This window comes from Coregonus clupeaformis, chromosome 17 (assembly GCF_020615455.1).
Source record: "Coregonus clupeaformis isolate EN_2021a chromosome 17, ASM2061545v1, whole genome shotgun sequence".
NCBI classification, from domain to species: Eukaryota; Metazoa; Chordata; class Actinopteri; order Salmoniformes; family Salmonidae; genus Coregonus; species Coregonus clupeaformis.
In genome coordinates, this window is record NC_059208.1 from 6,376,104 (window position 1) to 6,400,909 (window position 24,806).

The 24,806-nt window shown below is 42.1% G+C and overlaps 1 protein-coding gene across 1 annotated transcript in view; it reads right to left on the reverse strand.

The window, feature by feature from the left end:
• Positions 1-24,806, reverse strand: part of LOC121586523 (collagen alpha-1(XXII) chain) — a 74,111-nt gene that overhangs the window by 43,545 nt on the left and 5,760 nt on the right. The window contains exons 2-4 of the mRNA XM_041903272.2: positions 24,304-24,453; positions 23,461-24,027; positions 14,933-15,013 (exon numbers count right to left, since the gene is read on the reverse strand). Coding sequence (XP_041759206.2) covers positions 14,933-15,013; positions 23,461-24,027; positions 24,304-24,397 — 742 coding nt within the window. The 5' untranslated portion in view covers positions 24,398-24,453. The remainder of the gene's footprint in view (positions 1-14,932; positions 15,014-23,460; positions 24,028-24,303; positions 24,454-24,806) is intronic.

A 24,806-nucleotide genomic window follows, 5' to 3' on the forward strand; every position in this document is an offset into this window, starting at 1 on the left:
GGCAAAATGGCTTAAGTACAACAAAGTCAAGGTATTGGAGTGGCCATCACAAAGCCCTGACCTCAATCCTATAGAAAATATGTGGGCAGAACTGAAAAAGCGTGTGTGAGCAAGGAGGCCTACAAACCTGACTCAGTTACACCAGCTCTGTCAGGAGGAATGGGCCAAAATTCACCCAACTTATTGTGGGAAGCTTGTGGAAGGCTACCCGAAACATTTGACCCAAGTTAAACAATTTAAAGGCAATGCTACCAAATACTAATTGAGTGTATGTAAACTTCTGACCCACTGGGAATGTGATGAAAGAAATAAAAGCTGAAATAAATAATTCTCTCTACTATTATTCTGACATTTCACTTTCTTAAAATAAAGTGGTGATCCTAAATGACCTAAGACAGGGAATTTTTACTAGGATGAAATGTCAGGAATTGTGAAAAACTGAGTTTAAATGTATTTGGCTAAGGTGTATGTAAACTTCTGACTTCAACTGTATATCCGTCTTTTTGCCTCTGCCTTGCTCATTGATACTTCAACATCAACATCCCCACTACTAAGTGCTTGTTTAGCCTGTTCATCTACCGCCTCCACCCACTGCAATGCCAACAGTATGGCCATCAGCTCCGCCATATATACAGCCAGATGATCTGTAATATGTTTCCTGACTTCCACCCCACATTCCTGCACTACAAATGCTGAAATGTCCACAAAATCCTGATACACAGTTTCCAGATGTCTCTTCAAGAAATCAGCTGGATCAACACCCTCCCTATCTTTCTGTAGTCTCTCCAATACTTCTAGATCAACTACTGGAGACCTTGAAATACATCTACAGGTACACCTCCAATTGACACAAATGATGTCAATTAGCCTATCAGAAGCTTCTAAAGCCATGACATCATTTTATGGAATTTTCCAAGCTGTTTAAAGGCACAGTCAACTTAGTGTATGTAAACTTCTGACCCACTGGAATTGTGATACAGTGAATTATAAGTGAAATAATCTGTCTGTAAACAATTGTTGGAAAAATTACTTGTGTCATGCACAAAGTAGATGTCCTAACCGACTTGCCAAAACTATAGTTTGTTAACAAGAAATGTGTGGAGTGGTTGAGAAACGAGTTTTAATGACTCCAACCTAAGTGTATGTAAACTTCCGACTTCAACTGTATATATATCATTTTTATCTAGTCAGATTGATACAATTCTATTTAGAGAGAGAGAGAGAGAGAGAGAGAGAGAGAGAGAGAGAGAGAGAGAGAGAGAGAGAGAGAGAGAGAGAGAGAGCAGAGACAGAGACAGAGACAGAGACAGAGACAGAGACAGAGACGAGAGACGAGAGAGAGAGCGAGAGAGAGAGCGAGAGAGAGAGAGAGAGCGAGAGAGAGACAGAGAGAGAGAGACAGAGAGAGAGAGAGAGAGAGAGAGAGAGAGAGAGAGAGACAGAGACAGAGAGAGACAGAGACAGAGAGAGACAGAGACAGAGAGAGACAGAGACAGACAGAGACAGAGAGAGACAGAGACAGAGAGAGACAGAGACAGAGAGAGACAGAGACAGAGAGAGACAGAGAGAGACAGAGAGAGACAGAGACAGAGAGACAGAGACAGAGACAGAGACAGAGACAGAGACAGAGACAGAGACAGAGAGAGAGAGAGAGAGAGAGAGAGAGAGAGAGAGATCCCAAGGTATTGTATAGCTGTGATATTAGTGATTCTGGATATAGCAAATAGGCATTTGTCATCCCAGCATAAAACAACCAATGATCACTCAAAATACCAAACAATTCTCACACCCTAAAGTGGTGTAGAACTATGCATATGTCCTCACTATGTCCTCACTTGAGAAAAGAAAAGTTACAGACAGAAGGAAATCCCCTGTGTAGTTTGTGGTTACCCACTAATTGACCGCCAGAGTAGCTATTAAACTTGTTTGAATGAAAAATTCCCAGACTGGTGTAGGCATAGGGTGTCCTACCATTCAGTGATCCTATTGAACAAGTGGCAAGATTGACAGGTGATATAACCATTCAGAGCCAGAGGAACCCTATTAGTCACTCAGTAATCATCATGCCTAACTCATTTACATCTGTGTTGAGAGATAGACTTTGGTCGTCTGGTCTGACCCAACATGTTGATAAATACTGAAGAGAGTCAGCAGAGAACCATAGAAGCATAGACTGGTGGCCATGATGTCCCCACTGTGTGTAATTATGAACCGACGATCACGGCAGCTTAGCCCAGCGCTCAGATGTTGCCATCTGCCCGGATCAAAATAATATATTTCCTTTTCCCAGTCACTGCACTCATTTGGCGTTCCCCACAGAGCCAGGTCGCCCCATTGGCTGTCTGTTCTCTGGCAGTTCAGAATAACTTTTTGGAGGATGATGATTATACAGCATCCTCTGCCAATCCAAATTACAGGTCTGTGCTACAGCCCTGGCTCGTCCCTAAAGCATGGGACTCAGCGAGCGCATGGAGCACGGAGAGTTTTTGCATAGTGCAGCACAGTGACAGAAGAGAAAACAGAGTTACAAAATAACTCACAGCTGGATTATGGATAGTTGGGTACCTCCTTCGACCACGACCCACCCAGATTACATCTGATCTCAAAGTCTCTGATAAAGCACCAACAGGCTAGTTACCCCAGTGTTTCCCCTACCATCATTTTCTAGGCGGGGTGGGGCAGGGTAGTTAACCTCACAGACCAGTAGACCTGTCTGTCTGTCTGAGTAGTTGTCACTTCCTTGCTGTGAGATGAAGTAGATGGATGCAGCAGGTCAGAGGAATGTTTATCATCTCAGACAGTTGATGCGTTATGGGGCCTCTTCGACAGTTATCCAACAGCATGCAATGACAGGGCTAAGTGGCCCCTGTATGTTTTAGGGTTATTTTTTACTCTGTTGCCAATGGTGTATCTGCAGCCTGTGTGTTTCAAGGCTTCAGCAGCACTCTCACATTAACACCTTCATGATGAAACTTAACTGCCCCTTGAACAATGTTAAGTATCGCATATTGACATTCACAAGGCATATTTCTTCTGAATTATGGACATATGGGAAATGTAATTCAACTCTAACTGAGAAAATGTGTACTGTAGCCTGATTAAAACTCTCTTCAGAGTGATTCTCTGTGGCATGAATAGCAGTCTGCAGTCTGGACTGAAACTTATGAATGAACACAGCACAGCAGGTTATTCAAGCTGACTGTACTACCAGATACTGTTGGAAGTTTACATACACTTAGGTTGGAGTCATTAAAACTCGTTTTTCAACCACTCCACACATTTCTTGTTAACAAACTATAGTTTTGGCAAGTCGGTTAGGACATCTACTTTGTGCATGACACAAGTAATTTTTCCAACAATTGTTTACAGACAGATTATTTCACTTATAATTCACTGTATCACAATTCCAGTGGGTCAGAAGTTTACATACACTAAGTTGACTGTACCTTTAAACAGCTTAGAAAATTCAAAAAAATGATGTCATGGCTTTAGAAACTTCTGATAGGCTAATTGACATAATTTGAGTCAATTGGAGGTGTACCTGTGGATGTATTTCAAGGCCTACCTTCAAACTCAGTGCCTCTTTGCTTGACATCATGGGGAAATCAAAAGAAATCAGCCAAGACCTCAGAAAAAAATTGTAGACCTCCACAAGTCTGGTTCATCCTTGGGAGCAATTTCCAAACGCCTGAAGGTACCACGCTCATCTGTACAAACAATAGTATGCAAGTATAAACACCATGGGACCACGCAGCCGTCATACCGCTCAGGAAGGAGACGCGTTCTGTCTCCTAGAGATGAACGTACTTTGGTGCGAAAAGTGCAAATCAATCCCAGAACAACAGCAAAGGACCTTGTGAAGATGCTGGAGGAAACAGGTACAAAAGTATCTATCTCCACAGTAAAACGAGTCCTATATCGACATAACCTGAAAGGCCGCTTAGCAAGGAAGAAGCCACTGCTCCAAAACCGCCATAAAAAAGCCAGACTACGGTTTGCAACTGCACATGGGGACGAAGATCGTACTTTTTGGAGAAATGTCCTCTGGTCTGATGAAACAAAAATAGAACTGTTTGGCCATAATGACCATCGTTATGTTTGGAGGAAAAAGGGGATGGCTTGCAAGCCGAAGATCACCATCCCAACCGTGAAGCACGGGGGTGGCAGCATCATGCTGTGGAGGTCCTTTGCTGCAGGATGGACTGGTGCACTTCACAAAATAAATGGCATCATGAGGAAGGAAAATTATGTGGATATATTGAAGCAACATCTCAAGACATCAGTGAGGAAGTTAAAGCTTGGTCGCAAATGGGTCTTCCAAATGGACAATGACCCCAAGCATACTTCCAAAGTTGTGGCAAAATGGCTTAAGGACAACAAAGTCAAGCTATTGGAGTGGGCATCACAAAGCCCTGATCTCAATCCTATAGAACATTTGTGGGCAGAACTGAAAAAGTGTGTGCGAGCAAGGAGGTCTACAAATCTGACTCAGTTACACCAGCTCTGTCAGGAGGAATGGGCCAAAATTCACCCAACTTATTGTGGGAAGCTTGTGGAAGACTACCCGAAACATTTGACCCAAGTTAAACAATTTAAAGGCAATGCTATCAAATACTAATTGAGTGTATGTAAACTTCTGACCCACTGGGAATGTGATTAAAGAAATAGAAGCTGAAATAAATAATTCTCTCTACTATTATTCTGACATTTCACATTCTTAAAATAAAGTGATGATCCTAACTGACCTAAGACAGGGAATTCTTACTAGAATTAAATGTCAGGAATTGTGAAAAACTGAGTTTAAATGTATTTGGCTAAGGTGTATGTAAACTTCCGACTTCAACTGTACACAGTTGCTGTAAGAAAAATGTATAGTAGACACAAATATAATTCAACCCACTTTTCTCTTGAATTATGCTAGACTGGCTGTGTATTTATAGGCATTGGCATTGGTACTCAGATCAGATGGATAACTGGCAACATTAGTAAACACCCTGCCCCTCGCCCTGCTGGCATTCCCATAGCGACGTGTTTGTTTTTTAAACGGGTGTGTTTTTTTCAAACCACTTTAATATGCTGGGTGACTAACCCTGGAAACCTCAGTCCTTTCACACACACTCATACTCGCACACACAACTGTTCCATTGGAACACCATGACATAACTGCATACAGAAGCTAATTTTAGGCCTCTTCTTTAAACAAGTGGAGTTTAAACCCAATCCAGCACATAACGTTCCGAGAACCATATGTTTCTTAGAACTTGGTGAGAGCATGGTTGCCCTATGGATATTTTGCCTACAACTTTCCCACAACTTTCTGGGAATGGTGCAGGACAGTTGCTTGGCTTTGGAACATTCTCAGCACATTTAAGGAACTTGACAAAAAAACGTTATTTTTTTGGTATTTCATTATTTAACAGAAAGTTTCCTAAAAGTTCAAACATGGTTACATTTCATTCCAATTTTGGTAATGTTCTAGAAACGTTCTCAAACTGGTTTGACATTGGGAATGTTCTCAAATAGTTGAGAGAATGTTAAGAAACAATGTTCTTCTGTGGGAATTTTCAGAACTTCAGCATAGCGTTTCCTATAGGTTTCCTCATGGTTCTATTTAAAGTGCAGAGTTAAAGATAAAGATTATATATATATATATATATACACAGTGCATTCGAACCCCTTGACTTTTTCCACATTTTGTTATGTTACAGCCTCATTCTAAAATTGATTACATTGTTACTTTTCCTCATCAATCTACACACAATACCCCATAATGACAAAGCAAAAACAGGTTTTTGTCATTTTTTTCAAAAAATTAATAAAGTAAATCACATTTACATAAGTATTCAGACCCTTTACTTAGTACTTTGTTGAAGCACCTTTGGTAGTGATTACAGCCTCGGGTCTTCTTGGGTATGACGCTACAAGCTTGGCACACCTGTATTTGGGGAGTTTCTCCCATTCTTCTCTGCAGATCCTCTCAAGCTCTGTCAGGTTGGATGGGGAGCGTTGCTGCACAGCTATTTTCAGGTCTCTCCAGAAATGTTAGCTCGGGTTCAAGTCCAGGTTCTGGCTGGGCCACTCAAGGACATTCAGAGAGTTGTCCTGAAACCACTCCTGCGTTTTCTTGGCTGTGTGCTTAGGGTCATTGTCCTGTTGGAAGGTGAACCTTCACCCCAGTCTGAGGTCCTGAGTGCTCTGGAGCAGGTTTTCATTAAGGATCTCTCTGTACTTTGCTCCGTTCATTTTTGCCTCAATCCTGACTAGTCTCCCAGTCCCTACCGCTGAAGAACATCCCCACAGCATGATTCTGCCACCACCATGCTTCACCGTAGGGATGGTGCCTGGTTTCCTCCAGACGTGACGCTTGGCATTCAGGCCAAAGAGTTCAATCTTGGTTTCATCAGACCAGAGAATCTTGTTTCTCATGGTCTGAGAGTCTTTAGATGCCTTTTGGCAAACTTTAAGCGGGCTGTCATGCGCCTTTTACTGAGGAGTGGCTTCCCTCTGGCCACTCTACCATAAAGGCCTGATTGGTGGAGTGCTGCAGAGATGGTTGTCCTTCTGGAAAGTTCTTCCATCTCAACAGAGGAACTCTAGAGCTCTGTCAGAGTGACCATCAGGTTATTGGTCACCTCCTTGACCAAGACCCTTCTCCCCCGGTTGCTCAGTTTGGCCGGGCGGCCAGCTCTAGGAAGAGTCTTGGGGGTTCCAAACTTCTTCCATTTAAGAATGATGGAGGCCACTATGTTCTTGGGGACCTTCAATGCTGCAGAAATGTTTTGGTACCCTTCCCCAGATCTGTGCCTCGACACAATCCTGTCTCGGAGCTGTAAGGACAATTCCTTCGACCTCATGGCTTGGTTTTTGCTCTGACATGCACTGTCAACTGTGGGACCTTATATAGACAGGTGTGTGCCTTTCCAAATCATGTCCAATCAATTGAATTTACCACAGGTGGACTCCAATCAAGTTGTAGAAACATCTTAAGGATGATCAATGGAAACAGGATGCACCTGAGCTCAATTTCGAGTCTCATAGCGAAAGGTCTGAATACTTATGTAAATAAGATATTTCTGTTATTACTTTTAATACATTTGCAAAAATATCTAAAAACCTGTTTTCCCTTTGTCATTATGGGGTATTATGTGTACAATGCTGAGGATTTTTATTAATTTAATCCATTTTAGAATAAGGCTGTAACAAAACAAAATGTGGACAAAGTCAAGGTGTCTGAATACTTTCCGAAGGCACTGTAGGTACGTAGGGGTAAAGTGGCTAGGCCACAGGATAGATAATAAACAGTAACAGTAGTGAATGTGGTAAGTGTGAAAGTGTGTTTGTCTGTGTGTGTGTGTGTGTGTGTGTGTGTGTGCGTACTTGAGTGTGTAGATTAACCCACATCTGCCAATCAATTCAGCTGTATGTAATATATATTAAATAATATATATATATATATATATATATATATATATATATATATATATATATATACCATTTAGCAGACGCTTTTATCCAAAGTGACTTAAAGTCATGTGTGCATACATTTACTGTTGTTGTGAATGTGAAGCATCTTCAAACAACTTTGGCTACGTAGTTCTAGTGATTTATCCTGATTTATTCTCTTTATATTGCAGTTTATAGTAAAGGCCCGGCCACATAATTAGCACTGGTGTTGTCTACTAGAGGATGTGATGTATTATGTCTAGTCAGTGGGAACCACCGGAGGAACTGTTGTTTTAAACACCAGAAACAAACACCAGCTCTGCCAGAAGGCCTCATTTTCTCAGACAGGTTTACAACCAACATTGTTAAACCTCTGTTCACCCCCAGATAGGGTTTTCCTGAACTTGGATGATTAGCTGTTTCAATGTTCAGCAGTGCTTAATTTGAGCCAGATCCTGCCGGAAAAGGATCCGGCACCTCTCAGATCTGACTTTGTTTGTTCCGGCACCTATTTACCCAGATCCGGTACCTCTCCCGGCATGATTTATTAATTGTTTCACTGTTTGCACTGTAAACATTCTACTAAAAGCGATGAGCGTTAAATTAAGTTGCCTCATTATTTTTCCCGACCCCCAGAAAGACCATCATATAAAAGTGCGGTCATCCTTCTGTGTAATCATCCTATCCTGCCACACTGATTCCAGACCTGCTCTCTTATTTGTACATAGAGGTCATGGGGAGGGCCAGTGGGGTAAGTAACTGATCTTGACACAGGTCTTGGTAGTGCTGGTGAGCTAGTGAAGAGGTCCCTATGTAATCACGTCACGTAGCCTAGGCTAGTCGTCTCCCTACTGAATTTGAAACGTAGGAAAGCGCCCCAAAAAATTTAGAAGAAAAGGTAATTGAGTTTGATGACATGTTGATAACAAAAAGACGGGAGCTGGGGGGGGGGCATTGCATCCACCGACGAGGTGCTCGGAACAGGCAATTTGCAGTTCAAGAACAAGCAAACGTATAACACCTGGCTTGTCATGTAGAATTCAAAGCTGGGCTGTACAACATGCAAAAAGGTAGGGAGCTTGGGTCTAGAAACGACTGGAAGGATTAAACCAGCAAGCAAAAGAGAGGGTGGAATGTACAGTAACATCCTCTACCTCTGACATGAAAAAAACTAAGAGCCCTTAGGAAAAAGCCAGAGTCTTCAGAACAGCCTTAGAAGGAGAGTAAATGTCACAGCCATAGGCCCGTTCATGGCCATGAGGAGGAAATTGACTGTCAGGAGATAAATGGACTTGACATGGGGAGAGTCATTGTGGGAGGTTTTGAAACTAAGGTAGGAAAATTGTTTTCCTATACAAACTTGTTCTGTACTGTGAAGTTAATCGGAATATGTGCTTCATATTATCACATAGGCAGGAGGTCTATATATTATTATATGTGTGTTCTGCTGCAGCCTACATTGATTTATTTTATTTGAAGTTATATTCCGAAATTATGATATTTGTTCTACTGCTACATTTATGTCTTGAAAATTATTTGAAATTCGGGTCTTGTAAGCCCCACAGCTGAGTATGTGTGCATATGCATATAGCTGGTGTTCTGCAGTAACGTCTGAAATTGTTGCTGTACACAGAAAATTAGGCTATAAGAAATGTGGACTTGTGTAAGCCCCGCAGCTACACTCAAGTATGTGGGCATACTTTGTTGACGTCTAAAATGCTTTGAATTAATCAGCACCTTTGAGAGTGCTGTCCATTTCACCACAACAGATAGTAGGCTACTTAGCTGTTTACTCTTTCTGCTGCGATGCTACGTTGTGTTTGTCACTTTTTTTCTCAGTGTTCCGGTACCTCAGAGTCGTCGTCCCCCTTTTGAGTGAAAATGTTTAAGTTTTGGCAGTTGACACTAAATCCGTCATAATACCAACAATGTACAGTGCAATCGGAAATAATTCATACCCCTTGACTTTTTCCACATTTTGTTATGTTACAGGCTTATTCTAAAATGTATTAAATAAATACAAATCCTGAATCTACACACAATACCACATAATGACAATGCGAAAACAGATTTATAGAGATTTTTGCAAATTCTTAATTTAAAAAACTGAGCGATCGGGGGAGAAGGGCCTTGGTCAGGGAGGTGACCAAGAACCTGATGGTCAATCTGACAGAGCTCCAGAGTACCTCTGTGTAGACGGGAGAACCTTCCAGAAGGACTACCATCTCTGCAGCACTCCACCAATAAGGCCTTTATGGTAGAGTGGCCAGACGGAACCCACTCCTCAGTAAAAAGGCACATGGACAGCTCGCTTGGAGTTTGCCAAAAGGCACCTAAAGACTCTCAGACCATGAGAAACAAGATTCTCTGGTCTGATGAAACCAAGATTTAACTCTTTGGCCTGAATGCCAAGCATCACATCTGGAGGAAACCTGGCACCATCCCTACAGTGAAGCATGGTGGTGGCAGAATCATGCTGTGGGGACGTTTTTCAGAGGCAGGGACTGGGAGACTAGTCAGGATCAAGGGAAAGATAAACGGAGCAAAGTACAGAGAGATTCTTGATGAAAACCTGCTCCAGAGCTCTCAGGACCTCAGACGGGTGAAGGTTCACCTTCCAACAGGGAAATGATCCTAAGCACACAGCCAAAACAACGCAGGAGTGGCTTCAGAACAAGTCTCTGAATGCCCTTGAGTGGCCCAGGAGAGACCTGAAAATAGCCGTGCAGCGACGCTCCCCATCCAACCTGACAGAGCTTGAGAAGATCTGCAGAGAAGAATATGAGAAACTCCCCAAATACAGGTGTGCCAAGATTGTAGTGTCATACCCAAGAAGACTTGAGGCTGTAATCACTGCCCAAGGTGCTTCATTAAGGCACTGAGTAAAGAGCTGAGGCAGCGCTCCTAGTGGTCGGGGACTTTTATGCAGGGAAATGTACATGTTCTACCTAATTTCTACCAGCATGATAAATGTGCAACCAGAGGAAAAAAACTCTAGGCCACCTTTACTCAACACTCAGAGATGCGTACAAAGCTCTCCCTCGCCCTCCATTTGGCAAATCTGACCATAATTATATCCTCCTGATTCCTACTTATAAACAACAACTAAAGCAGGAAGCACCAGTGACTCGGTTAATAAGGAAGTAGTCAGATGATGCAGATGCTAAGCTACAGGACTGTTTTGCTAGTACAGACTGGAATATGTTCCGGGATTCTTCCGATGGCATTGAGGAGTACACCATATCAGTCACTGGCTTCATCAATAAGTGCATCGATGACGTCGTCCCCATAGTGACCGTATGTACATACCCCAACCAGAAGCCATGGATTACAGGCAACATCCGCACTGAGCTAAAGGGTAGTTCTGCCGCTTTCAAGGAGCAGGACTCTAACTTGGACGCTTATAAGAAATCCTGCTATGCCCTCCAACAAAACATCAAACAGGCAAAGAGTCAATACAGGACTAAGATTGAATCGTACTACATCAGCTCCGATGCTCGTCGGATGTGGCAGGGCTTGCAAACTATTACAGACTACAAATGGAAGCACAGCCACGAGCTGCCCAGTGACACGAGCCTACCAGACGAGCTAAATCACTTCTATACTCGCTTCGACGTAAGCAACACTGAAGCATGCATGAGAGCATCAGATGTTCTGGATGACTATGTGATCATGCTCTCCGTAGCCGATGTGAGTAAGACTTTTAAGCAGGTCAACATTCACAAGGCCACAGGGTCAGACGGATTACCAGGACGCGTACTCCGAACATGCCCTGACCAACAGACAAGTGTCTTCACTGACATTTTCAACCTGTCCCTGACTGAGTCTGTAATACCAACATGTTTCAAGCAGACCACCATAGTCCCTGTGCCCAAGAACACTAAGATAACCTGCCTAAACACGTCTGTAGCCATGAAGTGCTTTGAAAGGGTGGTCATGGCTCACATCAACACCATTATCCCAGAAACCCTAGACCCACTCCAATTTGCATACCGCCCCAACAAATCCACAGATGATGCCATCTCTATTGCACTCCACACTGCCCTTTTCCACCTGGACAAGAGGAACACCTACGTGAGAATGCTATTCATTGACCACAGCTCAGCGTTCAACACCATAGTGCCCTCAAAGGTCATCACTAAGCTAAGGACCCTGGGACTTAACACCTCCCTCTGCAACTGGATCCTGGACTTCCTGATTGGCCACCCCCAGGTGGTAAGGGTAGGTAACAACACATCTGTCACGCTGATCCTCAACACGGGGGCCCCAAAGGGGTGCGTGCTCAGTCCCCTCCTGTACTCCCTGTTCACCCATGACTGTATGGCCAGGCACAACTCCAACACCATCATTAAGTTTGCCGACCACACAACAGTGGTAGGCCTGATCACCGACAACGATGAGACAGCCTATAGGGAGGAGGTCAGAGACCTGGCCGTGTGGTGCCAGGTTAACAACCTCTCCCTCAACGTGATCAAGACAAAGGAGATGATTGTGGACTACAGGGAAAAAAAGAGGACTGATCACGCCCCCATTCTCATCGACGGGGCTGTAGTGGAACAGGTTGAGAGCTTCAAGTTCCTTGTTGTCCACATCACCAACAAACTATCATGGTCCAAACGCACCAAGAAAGTCGTGCACGACAAAGCCTATTCCCCCTCAGGAGACTGAAAAGATTTGGCATCGGTCCTCAGTTCCTCAAAAAGTTCTACAGCTGCACCATTGAGAGCATCCTGACTGGTTGCATCACTGCCTGGTATGTTAACTGCTCGGCCTCCGAACGCAATGCACTACAGAGGGTAGTGCGTACAGCCCAGTACATCACTGGGGCCAAGCTTCCTGCCATCCAGGACCTCTATATCAGGCGGTGTCAGAAGAAAGCCCTAAGAATTGCCAAAGACTCCAGCCACCCTAGTCATAGACTGTTCTCTCTGCTACCGCACGGCAAGCAGTACCGGAGCGCCAAGTCTCCTAAACAGCTAACCATGGCTACCCAGACTATTTGGATTGTCCACCCACCCCATCCCACCCCATCCCACCCCACCCCCTCTTTTACGCTGCTGCTACTCTCTGTTTATTATCTATGCATAGTCACTTTAACTCTACCCACATGTACATATTACCTCAATTACCTCATCTAACCTGTGCCCCCACACATTGACTCTGTACTGGTTCCCCCTGTATATAGCCTCACTACTGTTATTTTATTTTACTGCTGCTCTTTAATAATTTTTACTTATCTATTTTTTACTTAACACTTATTTTTCTTAAAACTGCATTATTTGGTCCTCTGTAGCTCAGCTGGTAGAGCACGGTGCTTGTAACGCCAAGGTAGTGGGTTCGATCCCCGGGACCACCCATACACAAAAAATGTATGCACGCATGACTGTAAGTCGCTTTGGATAAAAGCGTCTGCTAAATGGCATATTATTATTATTATTATTATTGGTTAAGGGCTTGTAAGTAAGGATTTCACTGTAAGGTATACACCTGTTGTATTCGTCGCATGTGAAAAATAACATTTGATTTGATTTGAATACTTATGTAAATGTGATATTTCAGTTTTACATTTTTTATACATTTGCAAAAATTTATAAAAACCCAAATCTAATTGCCTGTAGCTCAGGACCTGAAGCAAGGATATGCATATTCTTGATACCATTTGAAAGGAAACACTTTGAATTTTGTGGAAATGTGAAATTAATGTAGGAGAATATAGCACATTAGATCTGGTAAGCATCTTTGAAATGCAAGAGAAAAGCCACAGTATAATATTGCAGTTTAGGCGCAATTCAGATGTCGGCCACTAGATGGTAGCAGTGTGTGTGCAAAGTTTCAGATTGATCCAGTGAAGCATTGCAATACTGGACTATTTTGTATCTGCCCAAATGTGCCGAATTGGTCAATTGATACATTTGCAAGTACATAACTATAGAGAACGTACAAAAATGATATGGTAATACAAAATGTAAGTTAATGTCATACATGATGGATCATTAGCTTATACACTAACTTTCACACATCTAGATGGCAGGGCGGGGTGGGTTTGGAGCCAGAGACAGCAGAGGTTCAAACTGTAGAACCCAGTTTCTACATTTGAATATAAAAATGTATTTTATCAATCAAAACTATGCTACATTTTATCTCTGGGACCCTTAGGATGACAAATCAGAGCAAGATTACTGAATGTAAGTGCATTATTTACCTTCAGAGGGGGATGTATCAAACCACTAGCCGTGATAAGTTTTTTGTTGTGCACTCTCCTCAAACAATAAAATGTTATTTTCACTGTAATAGCTACTGTAAATTGGCCAGTGCAGTTAGATTAACAATAATTTAAGCTTTCTGCCCATATAAGACATGTGTATGTCCTGGAAAGTTTGCGGTTACTTAAAACAGTCATGCTAATCACATTAGCACACGTTAGCTCAACTGTCCCGTTTTCGGGACAACGATTCCGTAGAGGTTAATCCATTTTAGAATAAGGTTGTAACGTAACAAAATATAGAAAAAGTCAAGGGGTCTGAATACTTTCCGAATGCACTGTAGTCATGCACTCAGGAGCAGGAAAGGAAAAAGGATTAAGCAGTAAAACTCTTGAAGTATGTTATTATTCATACCGCTTTGATACACTAGATTACGAGGCAAATTAGCATTTTTAACAGCCCGTAAATCTAACATTTCTCTCTGCTTGATGTTCTCTATGATTAGATATCTCAGTGCCATCACTCCAATACTTGTTTTCCGATCTGCTTTCATTATATTTTAAGCGTTTCACACTACATTTGACAGTTTCCTCTCCCCGGGTAAAGAGGCTGTAGCAGGAGTCAGACATCCCTCCTCGTCTGTGGCTGTTTTTCCTCTTAGCATGATGAATGTGAGTGGGAGGCATAGACAGGAACTCAGATCCCTTAAGACTGTAAGACAACATTCTACCTATCTGGTTAAGCACTACTGCTCCACTTTTCTCAGAAACTATTTTTTTTATATACTGGTAAATACATAGCCACTGAAAATAGAGACTACAAGAACAACCTGAACCTGCTTAATTGCCTTAATATAACCAGTAAATAGAGAACTAGACCATAATTACTATTTTTAAGTTGTCATAGATAGTAATATAGTCTGTTTTCATTTAGCAAAATGTCACACCTTCTCTTGTAGTCGAATGGAAGTATGTGGGTCAACTCTAGGGAAGTAGGCTACTTCAGGTGCAAGCTTTGATACTTTTTGTAAGATTATAACAATGGAAAACTGCCCCAGCGAATGGATAAATGAATAGATATGTTTTGGCTTGGCTCAAATACTTTTTCCTTTGTGTGTGATAGAGGAGAAGGTAGAGAAAGTCATTTAGCAATTAATTTACCATCTGGTCTTCAATAAAAATGTTCATGAAAAACAGGTATTTGTGTAGCAGGTCTATTTTCAGACGCTATTAATCACCATGATTGCGATGATCCTTGCAGTCAGACGTAAGATACATTGCATTTACCTGGAACTTCCTCCAATCCATAGCTGGTGCTGTTGGGCTTGAAGCGGTCTGTTTGGACCTTCATATTGGGGCACAGCACGTCTGAGACAGCAGAAGAGCAGAATTAGATTGGGGTAACAGTAACTCAAGTTAACACTTTGTATTATAATTTGTTTTACGCTGCAATAATACATGCTTGGATTAATGTAGTCAACAAATCAATGTTTACAGTGTGAAATTAAAAACAATTCTTATACAGAATTCTATCTTTGACCTATCCTAGAAACCGTGTTAGCTACATAGTTTTCATTGAATAAGCTCATTCGTTTTAACTAGGTGATCAGAGCTATGATGGGAGTGTCCCATTGAAACGGGATCCTTCATTGAAACTACCAGTAGATCTGAGACAGTCTGTTTGACACAGACAGACTGCCCCCAGACAGAAGATACATTGCCTCTGGCTCCAGCAGGAGTGGGGGCTGCATGCACCAACCCCAGTGGTGACAGTTTTAGACTCACACACACACACACACACATATATCTCAAAGGCCTGGGACAGCCAAGTGATGCCAGTGGTGACAGAGAGAAAAGGCAACAGCCCCACTCAGGGTTAGTTTACATTGGCAGAGAGGTACTTTCTATTTGTAGGAGGGAATACCCGATCCTGAATGTTCTATGTGTTGTTGCTGCAGTAACAGGTATCAATGCTGCTGGGACAATGGGATGGGGTTCTTTGTATGTTGTTCAAACTGGGATGGAGACTAGTGGCTCAGTTGGAGAGGGGGTATACTGTAACTGTACTGTACATTGCTTTGCCCACCTCACTCTACTTTCCTGGAATACTGTATGGTTTGTTGTATGATGTTCATGTGCAAAACAGGCATATTAGAGACATCAATTCCTATTGCATTCCTTTGATCTCTATTGATAAAATCTCTGAAATAAATGTCAGCTATGACGATTAAGAGGAGAGCAGACACACTGGCACTAAAAGGTGTTGACGGTAAAATTATTTAAATTCCTCAACATAGTTGTGTTAAGACCAGAGGAATTCAGTTTTAACTCACATTATTGCCTTTGAACTGTGATGCTATGATAAGTTGGCATCAGAGGAACTAACTGCACTTAACCAAATGTATTGTTAATCTCAAGTGTGTCTGTGTGTGTGTGTCTGTGTGCGTGCGTGTGCGTGTACGTGTGTGTGTGTGTGTGTGTGTGTAAAGCAGGCAGACACCCAAACCGCACAGCAGATCGTGTCTCTGGCAATCATGTACTATCAGACCCTGTAATTTTCTTTAATCGTGGCTATAAAAAGGACTTTGTCGAGTTAAGGAGGCTTTAACTTAACTATGGTATCCATTTTACGGGGACGGCTCAGACTCTTGACATGCCTTGTTCTTTGTAAATGCAGAGTCAAGTGCATAATGGGAAAATCCAGGTAAACAGTTTATCCTTTGTAGACTGTTACAATGTGTCACAGTGTTCATGTCTAGCTGCCATAATAAGTTGTTTACTGTGGCAGAAAAGGAAATAAGCAACCAATCATTTCTAAATTTGATGTGGTCTCTCTCTCTGAGAGGTGTTTTATGTTTTGTGATTGTTTGTTTGTGTCCTTGCTTGTTCGGGTTACATGCCTTTCTTTTAACTTTTTTAAAAACATATGGGGCAAAATGCCTCATACCAGCTGTATTTCTGTATTTTGAAAGTTATATATCTTGAAAACTTGATTGCTGACACGCAAAACAGTTTGGGACTGTATGAACAATGGACTAATGAAACAAATACCAAAAGATAGTTCTTGGGTGGAGTTTTCCTTTATTTAAGCATTTCCAAACTTGTAAACCGAAGAGGCTTTGCTGGTGGTTATAGGAGGTCTTTAATTCCCGATAGACGCACACAGTTTGTAAAGAGATGGTTAGATTAATACTACATACCTATTGTGGCCTACAATTACAACGCTAGCTTTGAAAGGACAGCTGTGCGTTAATGTGTTTTAAGATGCAGCCATAACTGAAGGTCTGACTGAGCTCAATGCAGAGCTAGCTACTCCCTCTCCTTGTGGCCCAACATCTATAATTTAGAGATCCGCCTCAGAGTTATTGAAATGGAAGCAATGCAGGGCAGAACCCTTAGCTTTTGGGGCCCAGTGCTATCTCATAGGTCTGATACACCAGCAGTAACATACAATGCAACAACAACTTGAGCTGAATCTGCATTTTGGGGCTCATTGCCTACTGGGTTATTTTCGGAATGTATGTCTGTCTTGTATTCAGCCATGCTGCTCTTTTGTATCATTGTCAAAACTGCATCACCGCTGGGAAAGAGATATCTGCTGAGAGTGGAAATGCCATGTCATGGGTGGAATAGGAGGTCATGCAAGGTCAAGTGTGTCCATGATCTTGTATCAACAGGAAACATAGTGAAGCAGGTGATGGGCCTTGTTTAGCCTGCTGTTCATTGTTAAGTTTAACAAAAACGTACAGATATATACACTGACTAGACAAAATATCCATGACATGGACTGACCAGGTGAATCCAGGTGAAAGCTATGACCCCTTATTGATGTCACTTGTTAAATCCACTTCAATCAGTGTAGATGAAGGGGAGGAGACAGGTTAAAGAAGGATTTTTAAGCCTTGAGACAATTGAGACATGGATTGTGTATGTGTGCCATTCAGAGGGTGAATGGACAAGACAAAATATTTAAGTGCCTTTGAACGGGGTATGGTAGTAGGTGCCAGGCTCACCGGTTTGTGTCAAGAACAATCTACCACCTAAAGGACATCCAGTCAACTTTACAAAATTGTGGGAAGCATTGGAGTCAACATGGGCGAGCATCCCTGTGGAACGCTTTCGACACCTTGTAGAGTCCATGCCCCGACTCAATATTAGGACAGTGTTCCTAATGTTTGGTATACTCAGTGTATATGAAATTGAAAAAATGAAGTTTAATTAAATACAAAACAATTTTTCATCTAATTCCTATGGGCCTTGGGTCTCCAGACTAGGAAGCTATTAATCAACAACATCCTCTGAAGCCAAAGCACTGGGATAGCCAAACCTACAGTGGTATTGCACTTTGAAGCAAATATTGTGTGCTGTATTACCTCATCAGTAAAGAGATTATGGCAGTTGAATAGTCTTTGATTTGGCTAACACACCTTTCTCGTTTAGTTGGGTTTAAATGTTTCTGTTTTTATACAGTACCAGTCAAAGGTTGAGACACACCTACTCATTCCAGGGTTTTTCTTAATTCTTTACTGTTTTCTACATTGTAGAATAATAGTGAAGACATCAAACTACTAAATAACACATATGGAATCATGTAGCAACCAAAAAAGTGTTTAACAAATCAAAATATATTGTATAGCCACCGTTTGCCTTGATGACAGCTTTGCACACTCTTGGCATTCTCTTAACCAGCTTCACCTGGAATGCTTTTCCAACAGTCTTGAAGGAGTTCCCACATATGTTGAGCACTTGTTGGCTGCTTTTCCTTCACTCTGCGGTCCGACTCATCCCAAACCATCTCAATTGGGTTGAGGTCGGGGGATTGTGGAGGCCAGGTCATCTGATGCAGGACTCCATCATTCTCCTTCTTGGTAAAATAGCCCTTACACAGCCTGGAGGTGTGTTGGGTTATTGTCCTGTTGAAAAACAAATGATAGTCCCACTAAGCCCAAACCAGATGGGATGGCGTATCACTGCAGAATGCTGTGGTAGCCATGGTGGTTAAGTGTGCCTTGATAAATAAATCACAGACAGTGTCACCAGCAAAGCACCCCCACACCATAACACCTCTTCCTCCATGCTTTACGGTGGGAAATACACATGCGGAGTTAATCCGTTCACCCATGTCTCACAAAGCCACGGAGGTTGGAACCTAAAATCTCCAATTTGGACTCCAGACCAAAGGACACATTTCCACCGGTCTAATGTCTATTGCTCATGTTTCTTGGCCCAAGCAAGTCTCTTCTTCTTATTGGTGTCCTTTAGTAGTGGTTTCTTTGCAGCAATTCGACCACGAAGGCCTGATTCACACAGTCTCCTCTGAACAGTTGATGTTGAGATGTGTCTGTTACTTGAACTCTGTGAAGTATTTATTTGGGCTGCAATTTCTGAGGCTGGTAACTCTAATGAACTTGTCCTCTGCAGCAGAGGTAAATCTTGGTCTTCCATTCCTGTGGCGGTCCTCATGAGAGCAGTTTCATCATAGCGCTTGATGGTTTTTGCGACTGCACTTGAAGAAACGTTTAAAGTTCTTGAAATGTTCCGTATTGACTGACCTTCAAGTAATAATGGACTGTTGTTTCTCTTTGCTTATTTGAGCTGTTCTTGCCATAATATGGACTTGGTCTTTTACCAAATAGGGCCATATTCATATTCATATTCCCCCCTACCTTGTCACAACACAACTGATTGGCTCAAACTCATTAAGAAGGAAAGAAATTCCACAAATTAACTTTTAAGAAGGCACACCTGTTAATTGAAATGCATTCCAGGTGACTATCTCATGAAGGTGGCTGAGAGAATGCCAAGAGTGTGCAAAGCTGTCATCAAGGCAAAGGGTGGCTATTTGAAGAATCTCAAATATAAAAAACTTTTTTGTTTACTACATAGTTTTGATATCTTCACTATTATTTTACAATGTAAAAATATATATAATACCCTTGAATGAGTAGGTGTGTCCAAACTTTTGACTGGTAGTGTATATATATATATATATATATATATATATATATAATTATATTCTCCCAGCACTTTGTTTAACAGTGGTGGGCTGGTAACGTTAGATGAAAAGATGAAAGCATACAATGTAGAAGTCCTAAACTGCTCTTTGGGACCTGCTTGAAACATTAGAACTGTAATTTTCAGAGTGAAAATAACTTGGGCCACTCTGTGCGGTGCCCACTGATATTCTTAGATACAATAGCATGGTGATCCTAGAGATTACAGAACGAAAAATGTTGGATGGCCATGAACTTGTTGTCCAGGGCAAAATAGGTTCTGTGTAGTGACCCCTGAGTACACAATAGATTGCATGTCTGAAAGCATGTGCCATTATGACTAGTGAGGAATTTATAGATTGACTCTAAGGTGGGTATATGACCATTGGAATCTGTGGTCTCAGAGGGAAGGGTTAAGAGCTTCCAAATGAATCTCCTAGCGCCCTGCCAAAGTCAAGTATCGCTAATTACACAAGGACGCCTGTCTGACTTAAATAAAGAATAGAAACTCTGCTTACAGTGTGATTCTGAGTTAACACTAAACACAGCTCTGAGTATTGCAGTGTTGCTGTCCTGTTGTGCTCTAACAGCAGTGAGTGAGACAATGTGTGCATCTAAAATGGCACCCTATTCGCTACGTAGTGCACTACTTTTGACCAGTTCCCAATGGAGTGGCATTTCAGAGAAAGCCTATGTTGAAATGATGGTCCAATACTTATCTCGTGACGAGGCCCTAATCATCAGGTACAGCCGTGTGACCGTGTCATTTCAACTTCCTTATTTACTGTTTTGCGGCCAGGGTTTCAGGCACATAGGTGCTATCCGGTATCCTTGGGACGTCCCTACCCTAAACCCTAAGCACAACATTTCTAAATCATACTGTGCTGTCTTTGCCCTAGCCCTAACCATAACCCTTCCCTAACCTTAACTTAACTTTAAATGGGGTGATGTCAGAGTTGGGAGGTCCCAAGGATTCCGTTTAGACTTTTCAGTTTCAGGCATACGCTGCTTTCCCGTCCCGCTAGTTTTAGTGGGGAATGCAAACTATGGAGTGTGAAGCATCCAACCAACCATCTTCCACCTCCTGTCCTGTATACTCTAAAAATTAGGGGTTCATCAAGGGTTCTTCTAAGATCCTCAAAGTTCTTTGAAAAACCTTAGGGTTCTTGGCATTGAAAATGCCCCCCAAAAGGTTCTTCCAAGAACTCCATAGGAGGTGGGGTTCATCGAGGAGCCTCCTTAGTTGGTGGGGGTTCTTGCAGGAACCTAACTGCCCAACTGAAACATTTGGATTTGAATTTGAAAGGACAGCAGGTGCAGGCACTTAACTGATAAATGTAAAGATCTCCTCAATTTAAGGTAAGGTTTGTCCCTTGTATGATCCAAATTGATATTTTTTCATGATGATACCATCTATCTTTTCATATTTGTGCAAATCTTTCTAAAACAGAAAATGGACACAATTCAATGGATATCAATCAACAAAGAGGTAAGAATATGTAGGCTATAAGAATATGTTGAAGGCTAGCTGTATTGGGTGCAAATGACTGAACTGCTCACTTTTGTGTCTGTAGGTATACATATGAGGAGGCATACAAAGTTATTATCAAAACAGTTTTTTTCATTCACATTCACCACAAAAACCAAGCTATGAATTCTGTCGTGTGCATGTTTTGTTAATCATCTGTACAATTAAATTTTTTGGATTCACAGACTTCACCCTCCCTACACCTCTGATGAAGATAACAGGAAACCTGTTCAATCACCATGCACTGCAAAATCATTCTGGGTATGGATACGGAGAACATCAACACATTAACATCAACACGCCAGAGGATATACCCATTGGTCTTTGGGCTCTGCTGGGAGTTTACCTCATATTATATTTTTGTATTCTGCTTTCCCCCTAAAATTATAATTATCACTGAGAACTAAAATATTGTGTTATTGTTGTTATTGTTATGCGTGTTATTATTATTTAAAAGGGTTCTCCCCTTTTAATGGATCCTCAAAGAACCTTTTGATATTAACCCCAAAAGGTTCTTCAAAAGGTTCTTCGAGGATCCATCAAAAGGGGTTCCCTTTTAAAGGATACTCCAAGAACCTCTTATTTTCAGAGTGTACGTACAGTACATACTCACTACTCTACTTTCCTCACCAGCCCAGAGCTACTCCAGGCCACACACCTCACTGTTTTAGCACTTATAAATGTTTCTTGTCAAGGCATTTTTAATATACACTACCGGTCAAAAGTTTTAGAGCACCTACTCATTCAAGGGCTTTTCTTTATTTTTTACTATTTTCTACATTGTAGAATAATAGTGAAGACATCTCCGCATGTGTAGTTCCCACCGTAAAGCATGGAGGAGGAGGTGTTATGGTGTGGGGGTGCTTTGCTGGTGACACTGTCTGTGATTTATTTAGAATTCAAAGCACAGTTAACCAGCATGGCTGGTACGCCATGCCATCTGGTTTGGGCTTAGTGGGACTATAATTTGTTTTTCAACAGGACAATGACCCAACACAACTCCAGGCTGTGTAAGGGCTATTTTAACAAGAAGGAGAGTGATGGAGTGCTGCATCAGATGACCTGGCCTCCACAATCCCCCGACCCCCACCAAATTGAAATAGTTTGGGATGAGTTGGACCGCAGTGTGAAGGAAAAGCAGCCAATAAGTGCTCAGCATATGTGGGAACTCCTTCAAGACTGTTGGAAAAGCATTCCAGGTGAAGCTGGTTGAGAGAATGCCAAGAGTGTTCAAAGCTGTCATCAAGGCAAAGGGTGGCTATTTGAAGAATCTCAAATATAAAATATATTTCTTTAACACTTGTTTGGTTACTACATGATTCCATATGTGTTATTTCATAGTTTTGATGTCTTCACTATTATTCCACAATGTAAAAAATAGTAAAAATAAAGAAAAACCCTGGGTAGGTGTTCTAAAACTTTTGACCGGTAGTGTATAGTTGTTGTTATTTATAATGCCTAACAAAAATATTGCAACATATTTGTACTGAAAGTGTCTCTGTCGGAGGATGTGTAGCTGGGTCCTGGAAAATACATTGAGGTTAGAGTAAATCAGACTATCCAGCATTCCGCACATCTTAAGCAAACATTTACCCAGTAGTCACTGGGGCAAGCGGCCACAAAAATGAATCTGTCACAAAAACTGTAATTTACTAGCCGATCTCTGCTTAACGCCCACACCTCACACATATCATGTCACACCCAGTCAGAGACGAGGAAGTACAGTAAGGAGCTGGCTTAGTCAAGGGGAATGGCCTATTCGAGAGAAAATCCATTTGAAATGGTTAATGTACTGTAATTAAATGAAGGTGTAGGGTGGCGTTTGGGATGAGGGGTTTGGTTAGGGGCGTAAAAGTGTTAGTTTTGTAGTGTATGGTTAATGGGATAATTGCATTGTGTTTTAAGGGTACATACTTTCAGAGTGATATAGATTTAGCTATCTTCAAAGTGCATTTTAAAGGCACAGATTGTATAGTAAGAAGGTTGAGGCTTTTGATTGATAGAAATAATAGCATTTTCAACTGAATTTGAAACCCAATTCTGTCATCCTGATTGTGTATGTAATATAGACATCTTGTTGGAATCTGTTTTCTCAAAACTGACAAACTAAAGGGTAAGGGAAGTCACAGAAAAATCCTACACCTGATAACCTACTCTCACAGGCTGTTATTGGTTGCTTACTCTCGCAGAGCCTCCTTCTCAGGCTGTGATTGGTTTCTTACTTTTACAGAACCTCCTTCTCAGCCTGTGATTGGTTGCTTACTCTCACAGAGCCTGTGTGATTAGTTACTTACTTTCACAGAGCCGTCTCCTCAGCCGCCCTCTGATCTTGTCGATGGCATTGAAGTCTGTCACATGGAACACGTGAGCATTCTTAGGGTCGGCAGCGATCTCCTCCAGCTCCACCTTCAGAGCCTCCCCGATGCCCACCGCGAACATCCTCACCCCGGCCTTCGCCGCCGCCTTTGACGGCTCCAACACGTAATCCTGGCTCCTCCCGTCTGTCAGGAGGATAGCCACCTTCTGGATGCCCCTGGCTGCAGGCCTGGCCCCGGCCCGCTCAGTGAAGATGTTGGTGGTGGTGTAGTTGATGGCGTCCCCTGTCATGGTGTTCCCTCCCAGGTAGCGGATGTTCCTGGCGGCCCTCTTCACCTCGTCCATGGTGCGATAGCGTCCTAGGTTGAACTCTGTGGTTGGCCGGTCGCTGTAGCGCACTACGGCCACACGCGTCTTGTCCGGGCCCACGTCGAACGACTCCACCAGGTTGGAGACCCACTGGCGGATCTTCTCAAAGTTCTCCTTCCCCACACTGGACGACGTGTCCAGGATGAACACCAGGTCATAGTGCACATTCTTACAGCCTGAGAGGAAGTGGATGGTAATATGTTAGAATTAAGACCTGAGGAATTCCAGTACTGTACATAAAGATAGAAAGAACCAGGCTTGGGTTCAAATTCTATTTATTTTTATTTCTAACTTTTGAAGATTGAGCTAGTGTGGAGTGCCAGGTGGGCAGGGTTTCTACTTTTAGGACTACTCCATTGGTTCCTTTGAGCCAGACAAGCTCAATGTGGCTCAAAGTATACAAAGGAAAACAAATACTATGTGAACCAGCTAGTAACAGCTGATGCCCTTACCTGCCCTGCTCTGAGCATCAACCTTCTGTCCTGAGAGCGTCAGGGCCAGTATGACCAGAACCAGGGAAGCCCTGCATCCCAGTCGCAGCTCCATATCAGCCTCTGGTTCTGTTTTGATCTTAGGTTGTGATCACCATCAAGGTCTCCAACCTGTAGATGGACAATTCGAGGGTAACGGAATTACGCTTTGACTCAGGTTTTTCACTTTAAAATGTAGCCCAAACAAAAACCATTGATTTCAAAGTTTAACAAACCATGTGACTATGCACAAGGACTACTTTGAACAATTTACACAGAACATTTCACAAAAACAAGTTTCCGGAAGAACTGTGCAGATTAAAAGTTTGGTAACAAAATAAAATCTCCCTCAGTTTTTTATGCGACCACGTTTTCCAAAAAACTCTGTAAAATATCTGCTCTGAATTAATATTCAAAGATGTCTGCAGAAACAATGGGGTGTCAGCTATGACATGACACCTTGAGTTTGAAAAATGTATTTTGGT